Genomic DNA, 21127 nt, shown 5'->3' with positions numbered 1-21127 from the left:
GGCAGGAATTCCTTTAACCATAAAGTGGTATATTTACTGAGTAGTCTGTGCTGCATCACAAAGGAAACAAATAACATGTATCCAATCAAATTCATAATCAAAGATCAAATCATATCATTCATTATTAACATAATTTAGGGAATTCAACAGTCCAGTTCTTTAAGTCAATAGTAATCATCCGTGAGTCATTTAGGCTCGTAACTATTTATCATAAATTATGAAAGAATACAAACAGTGAATGGTTATACAATCTATAATCCCCATTATCAAAGTCAATCAGTTAGCAAACAATGACGTTTCTCATTTCACTCTTTCAATTGTCTTCTTGTGTACATGCAATTAATTTCAATACATATGAACCATATCGATTGCATAATTGGCCTATGAGGATCCGTAGGGCTGTGATCATTGACAATTCACATTACACATGTTTGAAGCGTGCGCACCAAGCCGCGCTCCGCGGTAATAACTATAAACAATAACTGATGGCCCATCTCCGGATCGCAACAGATAGTTCAGATGAAAGGTAACAGAGTCGGTGGACTTACGTGGATTCATGGACGCACAGAACTTCTGGATCAGATGGAGTTAAGGAAGAGAAAGCAGCGAGATTAGGCGATGGCAATTTCCTCCTTTTATGGAGTTGAGATCTGTCTGACATTTCCACCTGACCTAATTAAAGCGCCCCTGACCCAGCTGAGTAAATGGCAATGAATTAAAGGATTATTCCACCAACTCCATGGGCCTTTTCTACACCTACCATATCTATTGTGTTATATTATCCTACATTATTTTAACATTTCTACAAACTTCAAAGTGTTTTCTTTCCAATGGTACCAATTATATGCATATCCTGGCTTCAGGGCCTGAGCTACAGGGAGTTGACTTTGGGCACGTCAGTCAGACAGGAAGTGGAGAAAAAAGGGGCTAGCCCTAAGAAGTTTTAAGGCGGTGCAGACTGCTCCGGGACATCCTCTTGCGGGCTCTGGTAAAGCCTCGAATTTCTCCACCATTCCGGCAGAATATCAGGACCTCCTGGAGGTGTGCAGCAAGGCTCGCGCCACCTCCCTCCCTCCACAACATCCCTACGATTGCGCTATTGATCTCCTCCCGGGCACAACACTGCCTTGTGGGCGACTATATTCCCTGTCTGGACCTGAGACCAGGGCCATGGAGGAGAACATTGAGGATCATCTGGCTGCTGGGAGAATTGGTCCTTCTGCTTCTCCTGCCGGCGCAGGGTTCTTATTTGTGGACAAAAAGGACAAGGACAAGTATGCGTCCATGTATCGACTACCAGGGCCTCAATGACATCACGGTGAAGAATTGCTACCTTCTACCACTTCTCTCCTCGGCTGTCTCCAGGGGTTAACCATCTTTTCCAACTTAGACCTTCGCAATGCCTACCACCTAGTTTGGATACGTGAAGGAGACGAGTGGAAGACGGACTTCAACACAGCTAGTGTACACTATGAGTACCTGGTCATGCCGTTTGGACTCCCAAACGCTCTCCCACAGTGTTTCAGGTCCTGGTCAACAATGTGCTCTGCATGATTTTTTAAAATGTATTTTACCTTTATTCAAGCAGGCAAGTCAGTTAAGAACAAATTCTTATTTTCAATAATGGCCTAGGAACAGTGCGTTAACTGCCTGTTCAGGGGCAGAACGACAGATTGTCAGCTCGGGGGTTTGAACTTGCCACCTTCCGGTCACTAGTCCAACGGTCTAACCACTAGGCTACCCTGCCGCCCCAAGATGTTGAATAGATCTGTCTTTGTCTACCTCGACGACATCCTTGTTTTCTCCCATTCTGCTCAAGAACATGTCCTCCAAGTCCGACAAGTCCTTCAGTGCCTCCTAGAGAACCAGTTGTTTGTGAAAGCTGAGAATTGCTAATTCCATCGCTCCACTATCTCTTTATCAGGATACGTCATCGCTGAAGGGAGTGTTCAAATGCATCTTGAAAAGATGAGAGCGGTGGTGGATTGGCCCCAACCCACATACAACGTTTCTTGGGATTTGCTCATTTTTACCGCCGCTTCATTCGGGTCTACAGCACCCTGGCGGCTCCCCTCTCTGCACTCACTTCTCCCAAGGTGCCATTCACATGGTCTCCAGGGCATTTTTGGACCTCAAGCATCAGTTTACTACAGCCCCCATCCTCATCAATCCGGATCCGGCACGTCAGTTCGTGGTTGAGCTAAACGCTTCTGACTTTGGATTGGAGACGGCTTGTCCCAGCGGTCTGCCCAGGATCAAAAGCTGCGTCCGTGTGCCTTCCTGTCCCATCGTCTCAACCCCGCTGAGTGAAACTACGACGTAGGAAATCGGGTTGTTTTGTCCTTGATTAGGCCCGATCACAGGTCCTGGAACGGACTCATTACTCCAAGCTCACCTGCCATCCCGGCATCCGTTGAACCCTAGCCTTCCTCCGATAACACTTTTAGTGGCCCACTGTGGTTCCTGACGTCTCAGCCTTCGTCGCCGCATGCACGGTGTGTGTTCAGAATAAGACTCCGCAAGCTCCAGCTGGCCTCATTCAGCCACTCCCTGTTCCTCATCGCCCCTGGTCCCATTATATCCCTGGATTTTGTCACTTGGCTTCCTCTGTCTGATGGCAACACCACTATCCTGACAGTAGTGGATAGGTTCTCCAAAGCCGCCCATTTCATTCCTCTCCCAAAGTTACATTCAGTCAAGGAGAAGGCCCAGCTCATGGTGCAGCACGTCTTCCATAGATTCTCTGTCGACATTGTCTCTGATCGTGGTCCTCAATTCTCTTCCCAAATCTGGAAGGTGTTCTGCACCCTCAATGGGTTGTCGATCATCCCCTATCCAACGGTCAGTTGGAGCGTGCCAATCAATACCTGGAGACTACGCTTAGGTGCCTTTGTCTCGACCAACCCCACCACCTGCAGCCGGCAACCTGTGTGGGTAGAGTACATGCAGAACACTCTTCCCTACTTGGCCAATGAGCTCTTGCCCTTTGAGTGCTCCATGGGTCATCAGCCCCGCTGTTCCCAGAGCAAGAAGAAGAGGTCAACATACCCTCGGCCCAGATGTTTGTCCGCAGCTGTCGGCGTACCTTGAAGTGAGCTTGGTCTGCTCTTCTCAAGGTATCGTCAGCAAGTGGACCGCCACCAGACTCCTGCTCCCCACTATGGTCTCGGGCATAGGGTATGGCTGTCTACACAGGACTTGCCCCCCCGATTTACTGGTCCTTTCCTCATCTCTAAAGTCATTAGTCCCACTGCTGTTCATCTTCTGTTGTCCCGTACCCTCCATATACATCCCACTTGTCATGTGTCCAGGATTAAGCCCTTGTCTCACAGTCCTTTGTCTCCTGTTTTCAGGCCAACCCCTACTCCCCGTCTCATCGACGGTCATCCGACGTACATGGTCATACGCCATACTGAAGGATCGACCTTGGGGCAGGGGTTTCCAGTACCTGGTTGACTGAGAGGGTTATGGGCCGGAGGAAAGGTGCTGGGTCCCCGCTAAAGACATCCTGGAACCGGCCCTCATCGCCGAGTTCCAACGCCGACACCCTGGTCTGTAGGTATGCACCCAGGGAGGACGCCCGGTGGTGCTCCTGGAGGGGGGATACTGTCTCACCCTGATCTGTTTCACCTGTCTTTGTGCATGTCTCCACCCCCCTCCAGGTAGCGCCCATCTTCCCCATTATCCCCAGTGTATTTATACCTGTGTTCTCTGTTTGTCTGTTGCCAGTTGGCCATGTCTTATCAAGCCTACCAACATGTTTTTCCGGGCTCCTGGTTTTCCTAGTCTCTGTTTTCTAGGCCTCCGGTTCCGGCCTGTTCAGCCTGCCCTGACCTCGAGCATTTCTGACCTGGTTAACCTCTCTGGGATATGTGGGTTGGTAGCGTCCCACCTCGCCAACAGCCAGTGAAAGTGTAGGGCGCCAAATTCAAAACAACAAAAATATCATAGTTAAAATTCTGCAAGCATACAAGTATTTTACACCATTTTAAAGATACAATTCTCGTTAATCCATCCACAGTGTCTGATTTGAAAAAGGCTTTACAGCAAAAGCACCACAAATTATTATTTTTGTCACAGAAAAACACAGCCATTTCTCCAGCCAAAGAGAAGAGTCACAAAAAGCACAAAGAGAGAAAATATGAATCACTAACCTTTGATGATCTTCATCAGATGACACTCATAGGACTTCATGTTACACAATACATGTATGTTTTGTTCGCTAAAGTGCATATTTATATAAAAAATATATCATTTTACATTGGCGTGTTACGTTCAGTAGTTCTAAAATATGAGGTGAGAGCCACACCAGAAATACTCATAAAGAAATACTCATAAATGTTGATGAAAATATAAGTGTTATACATGAAATTAGAGATATACTTCTCCTTAACACAACCGCTGTGTCATATTTTTTTTTAACGTTACGGAAGAAGCACACCATGCAATAATCTGAGTACAGCGTTCAGACAACAAAGCAGCCAAAAAGATATCCGCCATATTGTGTAGTCAACATTAGTCAGAAATAGCATTATAAATATTCACTTACCTTTGATGATCTTCATCAGAATGCACTCCCAGGAATCCCACTTCCACAATAAATGTTTGATTTGTTCGATAAAGTTCATCATTTATGTCCAAATAGCTTCTTTTGTTAGGGCATTTGGTAAACAAATTCAAACTCGCATTCAGGTCCAGCCGAACGTTGGACAAAAAGTTCAAAAAGTTATATTACAGGTCATAGAAACTTGTAAAACTAAGTATAGAATCAATCTTTAGGATGTTTTAATATAAATCTTCAATAATGTTCCAACCGGAGAATTCCATTGTCTGTAGAAAAGCATTGGACGAGAGCTAACTCTCTCGTGACCGCGCTATACGAGCCTGTGGCACTCTGCCAGACACCTGGCTCAATCCCCTCTCATTCGCCCCCACTTCACAGTAGAAGCCTCAAACAAAGTTCTAAAGACTGTTGACATCTAGTGTGAGTCTTAGGAAGTGCAATATTACCCCATTTAACTACAAACCTCAGATTTCCCACTTCGCCTGCGATATGAGTTCTGTTATACTCACAGACATCATTCAAAAAGTTTTTGAAATGTTAGAGTGTTTTCTATCCAATACTACTAATGATATGCATATATTAGCATCTGGGACAGAGTAGCAGGCAGTTTACTCTGGGCAACTTATTCATCCACGCTACTCAATACTGCCCCCCTGTCACCAAGAAGTTAATGAACTTCTGCCTGTCCTCAACCTGCCTATTGCCTGCCCCTTGTATTCTAATAAATATCAGCGACTCTAATCATCTTCCTCCTATGTCTGCATCTGGGTCTAGCCCGTTATATTTGGTCATTGTCCTGTTGAAAGACATATGATAGATCCACTAAGCGCAAACCAAATGGGATGGCGTCTCGCTGAAGAATGCGGTGGTAGCCATGCTGGTTAAGTGTGCCTTGACTTCTAAATAAATCACAGACAGTGTCACTAGCAAAGCACCATCACACCTCCACCTCAATGCTTCACGGTGGGAACCACACATGTGGAGATCATCCATTCCCCCACTCTGCGTCACACAAAGACACGGCGGTTGGAACCAAAGATATCAAATTTGGACTCGTCAGATTTCCACCTGTCTAATGTTTATTGCTTGTGTTTCTTGGCCCAAGCAAGTCTCTACTTATTATTGTGGTCCTTTAGTAGTAGTTTCTTTGCAGCAATCCGACCATGGCTTGATTCACGCAGTCTCCTCTTGACGAAACGTGAAATGTTCCGGATTGACTGACCTTCATATCTTAAAGTAATGATGGACTGTTGCTGCTCTTTGCTTATTTGAGCTGTTCTTGCCATAATATGGACTTGGTCTTTTACCAAATAGGGCTAACTTCTGTATACCACCCTACCTTGTCACAACACAATTGATTGGATCAAACGCATTAAGAAGGAAAGAAGTTCCACAAATGAACTTTTAACTTTTAACCTGTTAATTGAAATGCATTCCAGGTGACTACAACATGAAGCTGGTTGAGAGAATGCCAAGAGTGTGCAAAGCTGTCATCAAGACAAAAGGTGGCTACTTTGAGGGATCTCAAATATAAAATATATTTGGAATGTTTAACACTTCTTTGCTTACTATATGATTCCATATGTGTTATTTCATAGTTTTGATGTCTTCTACATTGTAGAAAATAGTAAAAATAAAGAAAAACCCTTGAACTTTTGACTGGTACTTTATCTGCTATTAGCCCATAGAAATGCATTCAATAACTTATGTATACATGGAAAAACAGATAGTAAAAAAATAAATCACCATAGGGTTTGTTGGAGCTTCATCCTTCCAAAGAATGGTCATATTATTTTGTAGTACAAACCGTTCGGACAGCTACAGACATTTTCATAAGAAAACCGTTTTTCGGGAAGTCTCCTGGTTTGACAAACACCACTGTAGGTCTGCCACCTTCCACCTCAGATGCGGAAGGCAGACACCGGTGATTGTGATGGATTGAGACGAAGCCCATGCAAAAAATCAGATGGATGGGATTTTATGGGATTTTTTTATTATGCTACTTAGATTTTTGCAGGGCATCGACTCTATGGGAAAAAGAAACATGCTTGTCCAATAATACAAGAGGTTAAATTAAGAACAATAAGCACAGAACAAGAGACACGGCCATATAAGTACCTAACACGTCCTCTTTCTCAGTTTTCTCTTTCTAAGGTTTTTGTCTTCAAAGATTTTAGAAGGGGAACCATCTTGTTTTATGTAAGTATATAGAATTCATATTTCTTACTAAATTCCTCTCAGTTACAGTGTTGGTCTCTACTTGTACAGGTGACACTAACAATCCCTAACATGAAAAATGCTCAGTCCTACCCTCCCTTAATTTTACCTGGTATATGCACATGTATACAGTATCTGGTTGATTCCTACAATCCGGTGCCTTTTGGACATCATAACAAAACACACAAAAAGTATATATATTGAAATGTTTTTGTATTCTATCAGAAAAAGGACATTTGTCTTTCAGAAAAACATATTGGTCAAGCTCAGGCAAATTTTTGGGGAGCAATTTCGAACCTGCATTTCCTAACAGGGTGGATATTTGAGCTTAAGTTAGCTATAGCTCTGTGAGTGAGCTAGATTGAGCCAGCATAAACACTTGAATATGATATATTAATATAATATATTAACTCCTTTATCAAACATATTTTGAAATGTTGTTCATTTTCACTCATTTAGCCTAACGGGTTGGGAATACGTGGGACATACGACATGGAAAAATGGAAAAAACTGATTGTTTATATGTATTTAGCTTTGCACCATTGTTTTCCCACCAAAGAAATGATGACACTTCCTAAATATGGTGTCATTGTCAGAAGGGGTTCTCCTAAAGGAGAATTTAAACAAACTAACACGGTGGCAAGTGATATATGGGACACACAGAAAACCTTGACCTTAAGTTACATGACACGTGACCTAATATTTAAAGCCTTTAAAGCCAAAAAAGGCAATGCAGAATCTGTTGAAAACCTCTCTCCATTTCGGTAAGCAAAGGATGGGCGCCCTTGCGTCAGTACCCAGCAGAAGACACTTCGTCTCTCCGTCTGTCTGTCCGTGTGTGTGTGTGGGAGAGAGAGAGAGAGAGAGAGAGAGAGAGCGAAAGAGAGAGAGAGAGAGAGAGAGAGAGAGAGAGAGAGAGAGAGAGAGAGAGAGAGAGAGAGAGAGAGCATTCGTTGATTGGAGTTGTAAAGGAGCGCCTGCATCGCATCTCTTCCGCTGTTCATGGTACATCTATGGTTCATCTATGCGCGACCAGGAATACGTTTGTACAACAAACTTTTTATATATAGCAGACACATCAACTGTGATAAATCGGGTGGCTAGAGAGTTAGCCTTCACGGAAAGAGCTAAACTTTTATAACTTACAACCTGCCAATACCAGGTGCATCGAATTGAATTATTGAAGTCTATCCACTGCATTGGTGAGTAAATTCAAACCGATATTTACATGCATTTCCACCATTCTTTTGGTTGCAGCAGTTGTGTTCTTTGTGAAAGATTGATTCCACTGGGACTTGAAGTTGGCTTATGGTTAATGCATGACATGATTGCTAATTCTGTGATCAGTATGCAGTGGACACAGCATTCCTGCTGCATCTGTTCACTGAGATATAGACCAAGGCTTTTGTGGTGTATGGCGCGCATCATTTTCTAGTGCCAGACATTTTCACCACTTGACTAAGATATCTCGCTTTCCCCTTTCCTGTCCCATTTCCCTCAACACACTTGCAGGTGAGTGCTGTGGAGGTCAGACCGATTGCTAATGATAGGCTATGAGATGTTGTTGGTCTGTATCTTACATAAGTTAAATGTTGGTTCAATGTAGCCTGGTTATGAGTGATGCAAGTCTGTATATATCCCACTGGGAATAACACATAATTTCAATGTGAATAATTTGGTAATATTTGGGTGGTATGTTGATCAATCAATATTCACCCGCACTCAAAAATAAAGCCAAAAGTTAGTTGAGTTTCTTGTGTGTCATCACTATGCTTTAAACTTTCAAAACTCCCAGCAATTTAATGGATATTTACAAACGTTTCGGAATCACTGTGCCTTCCTCAGGGAAATGTCATGAATACTTGAACCAGGTTATATAGACAAACAGTGCAATTAGTGCATACAATGACAATAGTGAGGGGTGTGTCATAATGATGAAGTTAATTCAAATGAATTAGTGAAACTGTTAAAAAATAGTAAATGGCATATTAATTATATTACGTTATTGTCATCATATGGAAACATAATGGAATATTGTACATCATATTAGCATCAACATACATTGTTTCATTCAATTTCACATAATAATTTTGTATTTAATTTAATATTTGTTAGATGTAATCTTTTGGTTCAACCTTAATGTATAATGATCATCATCAAGAATATATACATTTATAAGACTTGTTCATAAAGGATAAATTTGTTCATAAGAAGGGCCTAAGATCAAAGTCAATATTCAGACCACTAGGGGTCAATGCTTTTAGATAGGATATCCAGTAAGCCTCCCTTTGTACTGTAGTAGTAGGATCTCAATGTTACCTCCTCTCCTTGGTAGAGCAACATGCTCAATGCCTGTCCATTTCAGGGAGGATATTGAGTGGTTAGCTTCAAACAAAGTGAGCTGCTACTGGATAGTCAATGTGCTTACACCTGATTGAGCTGCGGTGTTCAGCTATGCATGGTTTTAATTGTCTTTTCGTTTGTCCTACATAGGCTTTTCCACAAGAACAGGTGATGAGATAGATTACTAACTTGGTCTTGCATGGGATGATACCCCTAACATGGATCTACAAGCATAACCAAAAGTAAAATACACAAAACAAACCTAAAGAACAGGAAGCATAGAAATAGCCCACAGAACACATTTGCAATCCGTTGGAATTTAATTCCAATGGAATTCCATTTTTTATTGACAGCAAATCTAGGAAGTGGTAGATCTGTTCTGTGAGCTATTTCTATGCTTCTTGATCTCAAGGTTTGTTTTGGGATCTGTGACTTTTGGTTTTGTACACCAGTTTCAAAAAGCTGAAAATATATTTCACAGCGGTTTATATGGTACAATGATTCTCTACACTATAATTGCTTGTTTTGTCACTTAAACTGAAATTAAACAAATTATTAGAATTTTAGCAGCCATTGACAGGGCGATGAAATGACTGGGCGATGTCTAGTGCATCTTTAATTAACAGCACAGCAAAGTTCAAATGGGAATACCATGTCAGATATGTATTTATTTATGGAGCAGATTAATGTATTATCACTGTGCTTAATCTAATAGCATAACCAAATGACCTGGATTGCAATTGAAATTACATTAAAAGTAGGTGGTGCAAGTGATTCATGCCATTTGAGACTGTGCAGGGGCGCATTCAGCAGGGTTGAACATTTTGGACCTTTCAGATAGAAATAGGCTTTGCAACTTTCAAGAACATTAGTGACTCACCATCTGGATTCGCTCTTATGAAGCTAAATTTGAAATGGTGTTTCTTACATAAATGTACAAACTCAGAGCTACAAAATGGTATATCATGCACTGCATTTGACAAACAATGGGAAAGTAATTCTGCTTTGAAAGTTGATCAACTTGTAAACTCACTTTTGAGAAAATGGCCTTTTAATGTTTTGGTATCTAGTGAAGAGTTTTTCTTTGTCTACACCCATTCAGCATCGTTCACAACCTCTTAAGCTTTAGCCCCACCCATCTTATTTCGCTCTCGGAGTGCACATTTGACGCTCTGGCGATTATTTGTTTACCTATGGGTAACATGAAAACAGCCTAACCAGCTCAGCTGGCAACAATTTCATTACGCTTTTTTGCAGACGTTTACTAGTTTCCTGAATTGGGTCACATTTGGGAATTGAACATGGCCCAGATTATTTCAGAAATGGACCCTTCGCCAAACTTCTCTCCAGGATTTTGGCCAATCAATTGCAGCACTCCAATGTATAGCAACAGTTGTCGAATCCGACTCCTCAGACAGCTATATTGAAGAAGTTTTGAGATGCTGTCATCATGAAATGTAAATGATGAGGGATGGATGATGAGGAGGAGACTGGTTGATGACTGTGGCATGATTTGGGAGCATTGAGAGGCCAGAGATACATAGACTAGTAAATTGGACTAAGGAACAAAAGATGAGTATTGGAGAAAGGTCATCAGTGCGTGTTCTGTAAGCAGTTGAGCAGATGAAGGCATGGCATGTGCATGGTGAATGGATAGACGTGGTTATGGACAGCAAGGAAGAAGGAGAAGAGTTGAGTGCAGTGGGAAGATGTGCATTGAGGAAAATGGTGCCAATTACAAACCCTATTCTGCTGTCTCTGATGGCTCAGAAATTGAACCTGATGAGAGTGAGGGTGAATTATCTGTTGTGGCAGGTGTGGTGAAGACTGAGTCCGCGCCTCACCGCGATGGTCATGCAAAGGATAATTCTGACCCAGTCGGAGTGAAATTTTTTGAGAAAGTGGATCCCTGCCTTTGAATGATCCATATGTAGTGTCATGACGCTCTCTCCTTAGTGAGGATCAAAGGTGCCAGATCAGCTTTGCACATGTTTGAAGATAATCAAACCCCTCTTTCCCACAGAAGAGGGAAAGGGGGGGGGGGCTGTGCCGGGCTTGACATCTTAACACTGGGTCGTAAATTTAAGCAGGTGGAAACTTTCCCTCTCTGCCTTTCAGTATCCACCAAGGAATGCTTTGTCTATAGAGAGTGGTGCCCGTCTAAAAACTCTAACGTCAAAAGATTGGACATTAAAATAATATTTCTAACATAGAGAATGTGGGAAATAGTCAGTGGGGATTTAAAGAACTATCCCGTCAAAGTGTTTATTATTTTGTGATATCATTAAGGATGGTATAACTGTATCTCTGAGTGTGTACACATTCTAGTTGTCAGGTTTGCATCTAAATGTTGTATAAAATATATTATTAAGTATGACAATACTTTTGTGTCGATAGCAATGTTATTTTAGCCTTCTAAATGAGATAATGGCTTTTCATATAAACCTGGGCCCAATCAGTAACCATGCACACATGAGCAGAGACATTGTGTCGGTGTGATGGAACACCTCTTTGCCTGGAGATCTTAACTTCTTACGGCTGAAATCCCGCTAACAGGATCGATATGACAACAGCAAGTGAAAGTACAGGGTGCCAAATTCAAATAACAGAAATCTCATAATTAAAATTCCTCAAACATTTTTATTTTATTCATTTATACGTTATTTTACCAGGTAAGTTGACTGAGAACACGTTCTCATTTACAGCAACAACCTGGGGAATAGTTAGTGGAGAGGAGTGGGATGAATGAGCCAATTGTAAACTGGGGATTATTAGGTGACCATGATGGTTTGAGGGCCAAACTGGGTAGCTATTTGATTAGATGTTCAGGAGTCTTATGGCTTGGGGGTAGAGAGAACAGTCTATGACTTGGGTGGCTGGAGTCATTGACCATTTTTAGGGCCTTCCTCTGACACCGCCTGGTATAGAGGTCCTGGATTGCAGGAGGCTTGGCCCCAGTGATGTACTGGGCTGTTCGCACTACCCTCTGTAGTGACTTGCGGTTGGAGGCCGAGCAGTTGCCATACCAGGCAGTGATGCAACCAGTCAGACGCTCTCGATGGTACAGCTGTAGAATCTTTTGAAGATCTGAGGACCAATGCCAATTCTATTCAGTCTCCTGAAGGGGAATAGGCTTTGTCATGCCCGCTTCATGACCGTCATGGTGTGCTTAGATCATGTTAGTTTGTTGGTGATGTGGACACCAAGGCACTTGAAGCTCTCAACCTGCTCCACTGCAGCCCCGTCGATGAGAATGGTGAGAATGTAGCCCCGTCGATGAAAATGTAGTGCTCGGTCCTCTTTTTTCCTGTGGTCCACAATCATCTCATTTGTCTTGATCACATTGAGGGAGGGTTTGTTGTTCTGGCACCACACGGCCAGGTCTCTGACCTCCTCCCTATAGGCTGTCTCGTTGTTGTCGGTGATCAGGCCACTGTTGTGTCATCGCAAATTTAATGATGGTGTTGGAGTCGTGACTGGCCGTGCAGTCATGAGTGAACAGGGGGACCAGGAGGTGGCTGAGCACGCACCCCTGAGGGCCCCCTGTGTTGAGGATCAGGGGCTGGGGCGGCAGGGTAGCCTAGTGGTTAGAGCGGTGGTCTTGTAACCGGAAGGTTGCAAGTTCAAACCCCTGAGCTGACAAGGTTCTGTCATTCTGCCCCTGAACAGGCAGTTAACCCACTGTTCCTAGGCCGTCATTGAAAATAAGAATTTGTTCTTAACTGACTTGCCTAGTTAAATAAAGGTAAAAAAAAATTATAATAATATGTAACATAATGTAATAACATACCCTTACCACCTGGGGGAGGTCCATCAGGAAGTCCAGGATACAGTTTCTGAGGGAGGTGTTTAGTCCCAGGGTCCTCATTTTATTGATGAGCTTTGAGGACCCTATTGTGTTGAACGCTGAGCTGTAGTCAACGAATAGCATTCTCACATAGGTGTTCATTTTGTCCAGGTGGGAAAGGGCAGTGTGGAGTTACTACAGCTTCTACCCAGACTCCCCTCTCCACACCACTGCCACTTTCTGTCTTTCAAAGATAATTAGTAAAAATCCAAATAACTTCACAGATCTTCATTGTAAAAGGTTGAGACGACTAAGACAGCGCTAAAGGGAGACAGGATGAACAGCTGATTGTCCTCGCTGTGGCAGACCATGTGTAATAACACCTGCACAGGATCGGTACTATTGAACATCACACCTGCGGAACAGGTACAGGATGGCAACAACAACTGCCCGAGTTACACCAGGAATGTACAATCCCTCCATCAGTGCTCAGACTGTCCGCAAAAGGCTGAGAGAGGCTGGACTGAGGGCTTGTAGGCCTGTTGTAAGGCAGGTCCTCACCAGACATCACCGGCAACAACATCGCCCTGATTTGGTGCTGGAGGGTCCATCATGATATGGGACGGTGTGTCACAGCATCATCCGACTGAGCTTGTTGTCATTGCAGGCAATCTCAACGCTGTGCATTACAGGGAAGATATCCTCCTCCCTCATGGGGTACCCTTCCTGCAGGCTCATCCTGACATGACCCTCCAGCATGACAATGCCACCAGCCATACTGCTCACTCTGTGTGTGATTTCCTGCAAGACAGGAATGTCAGTGTTCTGCCATGGTCAGCGAAGAGCCCGGATCTCAATCCCATTGAGCACGTCTGGGACCTGTTGGACCGGAGGGTGAGGGCTAGGGCCATTCCCCCCAGAAATGTCTGGGAACTTGCAGGTGCCTTGGTGGAAGAGTGGGGTAACATCTCACATCAAGAAATGGCAAATCTGGTGCAGTCATTGAGGAGGAGATGAACTGCAGTACTTAATGCAGCTGGTGGCCAGATACTGACTGTTACTGTTTTGATATTGACCCCCCCTTTGTTCAGAGACACATTATTTAATTTCTGTTAGGCACATGTCTGTGGAACTTGTTCAGTTTATGTCTCAGTGGTTGAATCTTGTGTTCAAACAAAAATTTACACATGTTAAGTTTGCTGAAAATAAACACAGGTGACAGTGAGAGGATGTTTCTTTTTTTGCTGATTTATATAGTGAAATAAAGATGAATTTCCATTTAATTATCAGCACTTTATAATGATTTCGCTAAGGCGTGAGTCGAGCAGAGAAAAAGACTTCCAACAGGATGTGGTATTAGCTGTTTTTACTTGGCTCCCTGTGGAGGAAGAGGAGAAAACCAATGAGTGCTAGAGAGACATTGTGGGAAGAGAGAGGTCATTGCATGCCAAGGCAATTATGTCCATTGGCCAAGGCACCTGCCAATAGTATACGTGGAGGAGAGAAAAGGAAAGGTCAGGGAGGAAATAGATGTACGTGCCATAAAGACTATAGGTTTCTGTTTCTTAAGAGCTTGCTTTCAGTTTTAGCAGGTCTCTTGGGTATTTTGGTGGGTTTTCTTCTGACTGACTTGATTTGGGAAGTCAAGTGATATCTGGTCATTCACATGTATTCCATTCTACACTGGTGAATGAACTGACTTTTGAGTGTTTTCAAGCTGTCATTCAATTCTATCATAGCATTTTGTGGCTAAGCCTGCTCAGCTCTCAACTAGATAACAAATCAAAGGAAACTTTATTTGTCACATGCGCCGAATACAACCTTACTGTGAAAAAATGCTTACTTACAAGCCCTTAAGCAACAATGCAGTTCAAGAAAGAGTAAGAAAATATTTACCAAATAAACTAAAGTAAAAAATAATAAGAAGTAACACAATAAAATAACAGTAATGAGTCTATATACAGGGGTACCCATACAGAGTCAATGTGTGGGGGTACAGGTTAGTAGAGGTAATTTGTAAATGTAGGTAGGGGTAAAGTGACTATGCATAGATAATAAAAAGCGAGTAGCAGCAGTGTGAAAACAAATGGGGGGGTGTCAATGTAAATAGTCTGGGTAGCTATTTGATTAATTGTTCAGCAGTCTTGTGGCTTGGGGGTAGAAGCAGTTAAGGAGCCTTCTGGTACTAGACTTGGCACTCGGGTACCGCTTGCTGTGCGGTAGCAGAGATAACTGTCTATGATTTGAGTGATTGGAGCAGTCTTTGACAATTTTTGGGGTTTTCCTCTGACACCGCCTAGTGTATAGGGCCTGGATGGGAGGATGGTGCAGCTGTAGAACTTTTTGAGGTTCTGGGGACCCATGCCAAATCTTTTCAGTCTCATGAGGGGGAAAGGTGTTGTCGTGCCCTCTTCACAACTGTCTTGGTGCGTTTGGACCATGATAGTTTGTTGGTGATGTGGACATCAAGGAACTTGAAACTCTCGACCCACGGCGCGCCTTTTCCTGTAGTTCAGGATCAGCTCCTTTGTCTTGCTCACAACGAGGGAAAGGTTGTTGTCCTGGCACCACACAGCCAGGTCTCTGACCTCCTCCCTATAGGCTGTCTCATCATTGTCGGTAATCAGGCCTACCGCTGTTGTGTCATCAGCAAACTTAATGATGGTGCTGTGTTTGACCACACAGTCGTGGGTGAACAGGGAGTACAGGGGGCTGAAGAAATTTGGCTTGTCACCTAAAACCCCTACATACTTTTACAGATGCACAATTGAGAGCATACTGTCGGGCTGTATCACTGCCTGGTACGGCAACTGAACCGCCCACAACTGCAAGGCTCTCCAGAGGGTGTGCGGTCTGCACAACGCAATCACTGGGGGCAAACTTCCCGCCCTCCAGGACAGCAACAGCACCCGATGTCACAGGAAGGCCAAAAACATCATCAAAGACAACAACCACCCGAGCCACTGCCTGTTCACCCGTCTACCATCCAGAAGGCGAGGTCAGTGTGAAAACATGTGCATCAAAGCTGGGGCAGAGAGACTGAAAAACAGACTCTATCTCAAGGATATCTGTTAAACAGCCATTACTAACACAGAGAGTCTGCTGCCTACATACGGACTTCAAATCATTGGCCACTTTAATGTAAATAGTCTTATTTAATTCCTTTACTTAGATTTGTGTGTATTAGGTAGTTGTTGTGGAATTCTTAGATATTGCTGCACTGTCGGAACTAGAAGCACAATCATTTCACTACACTCACAATAACATATTCTAACCATGTGTATGTGACCAATACAATTTGATTTGATTTTGACTAAGCACGCACCCCAGAGGGGCCCTAGGTGTTGAGGATCAAGCGTGGCAGACGTGTTGTGGCCTACCCTTACCACCTGGGGTCAGGAAGTCCAGGATCCAGTTGCAGAGGGAAATGTTTAGTCCAAGGGTCCTTAGCTTAGTGATGAGCTTTGTGGGCAATATGGTGTTGAACACTGAGCTGTAGTCAATGAACAGCATTCTCACATAGATGTTCCTTTTATCCAGGTGGGAGAGGGCAGAGTGGAGTGCAGATCTGTTGGGGTGGTATGCGAATTGGAGTGTGTCAAGGGTATCCGGGATGATGCTATTGATGTGAGCCATGACCAGCCTTTCATAACACTTCATGGCTACTTGAGTGCTACAGGCCGGTAATCATTTAGGCAGGTTACCTTCGCTTCCTTGGGCACAGGGACTATGGTGGTCTGCTTGAAACATGTAGGTATTACAGACTCGGTCAGTGGGAGGTTGAAAATGTTTGTGATGACACTTGCCAGGTGCGTGCATGCGTTAAGTACACATTCTGATAATCCATCTGGCCCAGTTACTTTGTAAATGTTGACCTTTCTCACGTCGGCTACCAAGAGCATTATCACACAGTCGTACAGAACAGCTGGTGCTCTCATGCATGCTTCAATGTTGCTTGCCTGGAAGCGAGCATAAAAGGCATTTAGCCTGTCTGGTAGGCTCGCGTCACTTGGCAGCTCATGTCTGGGTTTCCCTTTGCAGTCCGTAATTATTTTCAAGCTCTGCCACATTCAACAAGTGTAAGAGCCAGTGTAGTAGAACTGAATCTTAGTCCTGTATTAACACTTTGCTTGTTTGATGGTTCGTCTGAGGGAGTAGTGGGTTTTCTGATAAGCGTTCAGATGAGTGTCCCGCTCCTTGAAAGCAGCAGCTCTAGTCTTTAGCTCGATGTGGATGTTGCCTGTAATTCATGGCTTCTGGTTGGGATATGTACGTATGGCCACTGTGGGGACGACGTCGTCGATGCACTTTTATTGATGAAGCCGATGACTGAGGTGGTATACTCCTCAATGCCATTGGATGAATCCCGGAAACATATTCCAGTCTGTGCTAGCAAAACAGTCCTGTAGCGTAGCATCTGCGTCATCTGACCACTTCTGTATTCAGCGAGTCACTGGTACTCCTGCTTAAGTTTTTGCTTGTAAACAGGAACCAGGAGGACAGAATTATGGTCAGATTTTCTCAATGGAAGGCGAGGGAGAGCTATGTATGTGTCTCTGTGTGTTTACTGAAGGTGATCTAGAGTTTTTTTCCCCTCTGGTTGCACATGTGACATGCTGGTCGAAATGACGTAAAACGGATTTAGGTTTGCCTGCATTAAAGTCCCCAGGCCATTAGAAGCGCCACTTTTGGATGAGCATTTTCTTGCTTCTGGCCTTATACAGCTGGAGTGTGGTCTTAGTACCAGCATCGGTATGTGGCGGTAAATAGACGGCTGTGAATAATATGGTTGAGAACTCTCTTGGTAGATAGTGTGGTCTACAGCTTATCATAAGGTACTCTGGCTCAGGCGAGCAATACTTCAAGAAATAGACACAAATAGACACACATCCCACCCCGCCACTCGTCTTACCAGACGTAGCTTCTCTGTCCTGCTGATGCATGGAAAATCCTGCTAGCTCTATATTATCCATGTCGTTGTTTAGCCACGAGTCGGTGAAACTTAAGATATTACAGTTTTTATTGTCCTGTTGATAGGATAGTCTTGATGATATATCATCCATCCAATGATTGCTCGTTGGCCAATAGAACGTATGGTAATGGAGGTTTACTCACTCGCCTACGAATTCTCACAAGGCAGCCCGACCTCTGCTCCCTTTTTCTATTTTCTTCACACAAATGACGGAGATTTTGGCCCTTTCCCGAGAAAGCAGTATATCCTTCGCGTCGGACTAAAGTGATGAAGTCACAGTCACAGTATGCTTCTTAGTTAATAATTCTCCAAAGGTGGTGTCACTGAGATAAGGAGTGATGAAGGCCTAGACAACAGTTGGTCATAAGTCTATTTCACTACTTCCAGTAGTTCCTAATTGCATGATTGGTTGTTGGTAGTCATTCCCATGCAGCAGCATGATGGTGGCTCAGTGGCTCAGGCAAAGATCCCATTGCATGTTCTTATGCAGCGCTCCGCAGTCCTCACACACACAAACAGACTGCTGGGTGTAGAGGTCAGAACTGGAGCCAGTCTGTCACGTTGCTGACAGTTGGGGGCTTGCCACACAGATGATGTGCCTTGTTACCGTCAGGTGGAGAGCCATAAGCGCTATTACTTTGTGCTCTTATACAAAGATAAAAACCTTGGAAAAGGTAAAGCCCCAGTAATGGGAATTCAGTATGAAAGAAGGCTGAACGACACTTAATTGTTATTCTGACCACCCATTATTGTTTCCCTGAACGTAGAAATTGCTTTGCTTGTGTACATTGAAAAAACAGGTCATTTTGCCTCATTCATATTTTTATTAACATTTGACCTCACTCAATTTATTTTTGTCATATTGGGAATGCAGGTTATTATGTAGAACTATATGGCCCCCTGCAGGACGTTATGTTGATGTTATTTACCATATTTTCATTTTTGGTCAATTTCTTAAAACAGTGGTTGGAAAATTTCGTTATCATTGCTGTCTAATGTGACTGCGGCCACCGAGGTAATTTTGCTGACGACAGTTTCTTTTTCTCTCTGTCTCTCTCTCTCCTCTCTCTCTCTCTCTCTCATCCCTTCGTTCTGATAGGTGCCAATTACTCGACCTCTGTGGTGAAGAAGCAAGCTTGCCTGTCACTATTGACCACCCCTCTATCCACCTTCAATGTCAAATCTCTGTCACCAAAGTGGAGAGAATTACCAAGGCTTTTGTATACAATCAAGACCAAGGAACAGCAGCACTAGTCCTATACACAGAGCTTGACTTTTTCCCTTTTCTACAATCAAAGCTCTCTTCTTCAAGTTATATCCTCTTTGTCTTTTTATTTTTTGGAAAACATTGGGTCAAGAGGACAGTGGGAAGCAGGCCCTAAAGATTTTTACATTTTCTCCTCCACTGTGTGATTTTATTCTCTCCTGTGCTTGGTGCTTGTTGGAGGGGGCATAAATGAGGTGGTGTGACTCAGGAAGCTTGGGGAGAGCAGGAACTCTCCTTGCTCTGCTGCTTCCCCTCTGGGAGCTGGGCTGCTGGGGGTTGATCTCCGCCTCTGGGGGGCAGAACCAGGCGCAGCACACTACTGTAGGCCCCTGGGAGATGCTTCGCAGGCACAAACGCAGCTGGGTATGGAACCAGTTTTTTGTCCTGGAGGAGTACACAGGCGAAGAACCTCTTTATGTTGGCAAGGTAAGTGTTTGTATGTTGTCAAGGTAAGTGTTTGGACTTAATGTGTGTTTATATACAAGTGTGGATGAAAAACAAACAAAAGCTGGTGTTTAACTTCACCATATTTTCAGATAACATATTACAAGATTTAAACACTCTGATCACATGTACAATATGTAAAGGAAATTCACACTAACTGCTTATTTGTTTCATTAAACACATCCATAAATATGTTTCTGTATTTTTTTTGTCTTTTGGTAGTCATTTCATTGCTTTATTTGTACAGTGCTGACATTTAAAAGTCGGAAATCAATATCACAGTATTTTTACAAAATTTTACTGTTGTATGACGGTATTTGACTGTATTTTATGTTCTGAATAATACAAATTCTAAATTTGCTTTATGAGTTGTGCGTGACCTTTATTATTAATTATTCTAAGTGATTTCAATGGGTCTTTCTCCATTCTTATTGTTTTATACTGTTAAATTCAACTTCAACCAAAAATAATTTATTGCACTGTCATCAGTTTCTGCATTTCCTGCATTATATATATATAAGGTCCCACAGTTGGGAGTGCATGTCAGAGCAAAAACCAAGCCATGAGGTCAAAGGAATTGTCGGTAGAGCTCCGATACAGGATTGTGTCGATGCACAGGTCTGGGGAAAGGTATCAAAACATGTCTGCAGCATTGGAAGTCCCTAAGAACACAGTGGCCTCCATCATTCTTAAAAATTGATGAAGTTTGGAACCATCAAGACTCTTCCTAAAGCTGGCTGCCCGGTCAAAAGGAGCTATCGGGGAAAAGGGACTTGGTCACGGAGGTGATCAAGAACCCGATGGTCACTCTGACAGAGCTCTATAGTTCCTCTGTGGAGATGGGAGAACCTACTAGAAGGACAACCATCTCTGCAGCACTCCACCAATCAGGCCTTCATGGTAGAGTGGCCAAACAGAAGCCACTCATCAGTAAAAGGCACATGACAGCACACTTGGAGTTTGCCAAAAGGCACCTAAAGACAACGAGAAACAAGATTCTCTGGTCCGATAAAAAAAAGATTGAACTCTTTGGCCTGAATGCCAAGCCTCACATCTGGAATAAACCTGGCACCATCCCTTCGGTGAAGCATGGTGGTGGCAGCGACTGGGAGACGTATGTGGCAGGGTCTACAGAAAATCACAGATTACAAAATGAAAACCGGCCCCGTCACGGATATCGACATCTTGCTCCCTTACAAATTAAAATACTTCTTTGCGAGCCTTGAGGACAATACAGCGCCACTCACACTGCCCGCTACCAAAGATTTTGGGCTCTCCTTCTCCGTGGCCAATGTGAGTATAACATTGAAACGTGTTAACCCTCGCGAGGCATCCCTAGCCGGGTCATCAGAGCTTGCGTAGACCAGCTGGTCTGTTAACAGACATATTCAATCAATCCCTATCCCAGTCTGCTGTCCCCACATGCTTCAAGTTGGCCACCATTGTTCCTGTTCCCAAGAAAGCTAAGGTAACTGAAATAAATGACTAGCACTCACTTCTATCATCATGAAGTGCTTTGAGAGACTAGTCACC

The 21127-nt window shown here is 43.4% G+C and overlaps 1 protein-coding gene across 4 annotated transcripts in view; it reads left to right on the top strand.

Annotated features, from left to right (window-relative positions):
* The first annotated feature begins 18991 nt into the window (after positions 1 to 18991).
* LOC109909336 (cadherin-7-like) overlaps positions 18992 to 21127 on the top strand; it is a 154916-nt gene continuing 152780 nt past the window's right edge. For all 4 annotated transcript variants that reach the window (XM_031795251.1, XM_031795252.1, XM_020508404.2 and 1 more), the window contains exon 1: positions 18992 to 19576. In XM_031795251.1, coding sequence (XP_031651111.1) covers positions 19340 to 19576 — 237 coding nt within the window. In that variant the 5' untranslated portion in view covers positions 18992 to 19339. The remainder of the gene's footprint in view (positions 19577 to 21127) is intronic.

This window comes from Oncorhynchus kisutch, linkage group LG18 (assembly GCF_002021735.2).
Source record: "Oncorhynchus kisutch isolate 150728-3 linkage group LG18, Okis_V2, whole genome shotgun sequence".
Taxonomy (NCBI): Eukaryota; Metazoa; Chordata; class Actinopteri; order Salmoniformes; family Salmonidae; genus Oncorhynchus; species Oncorhynchus kisutch.
Note: the sequence above shows the minus strand (reverse complement) of the source record. Positions and strands in the feature narration are given on the sequence as shown.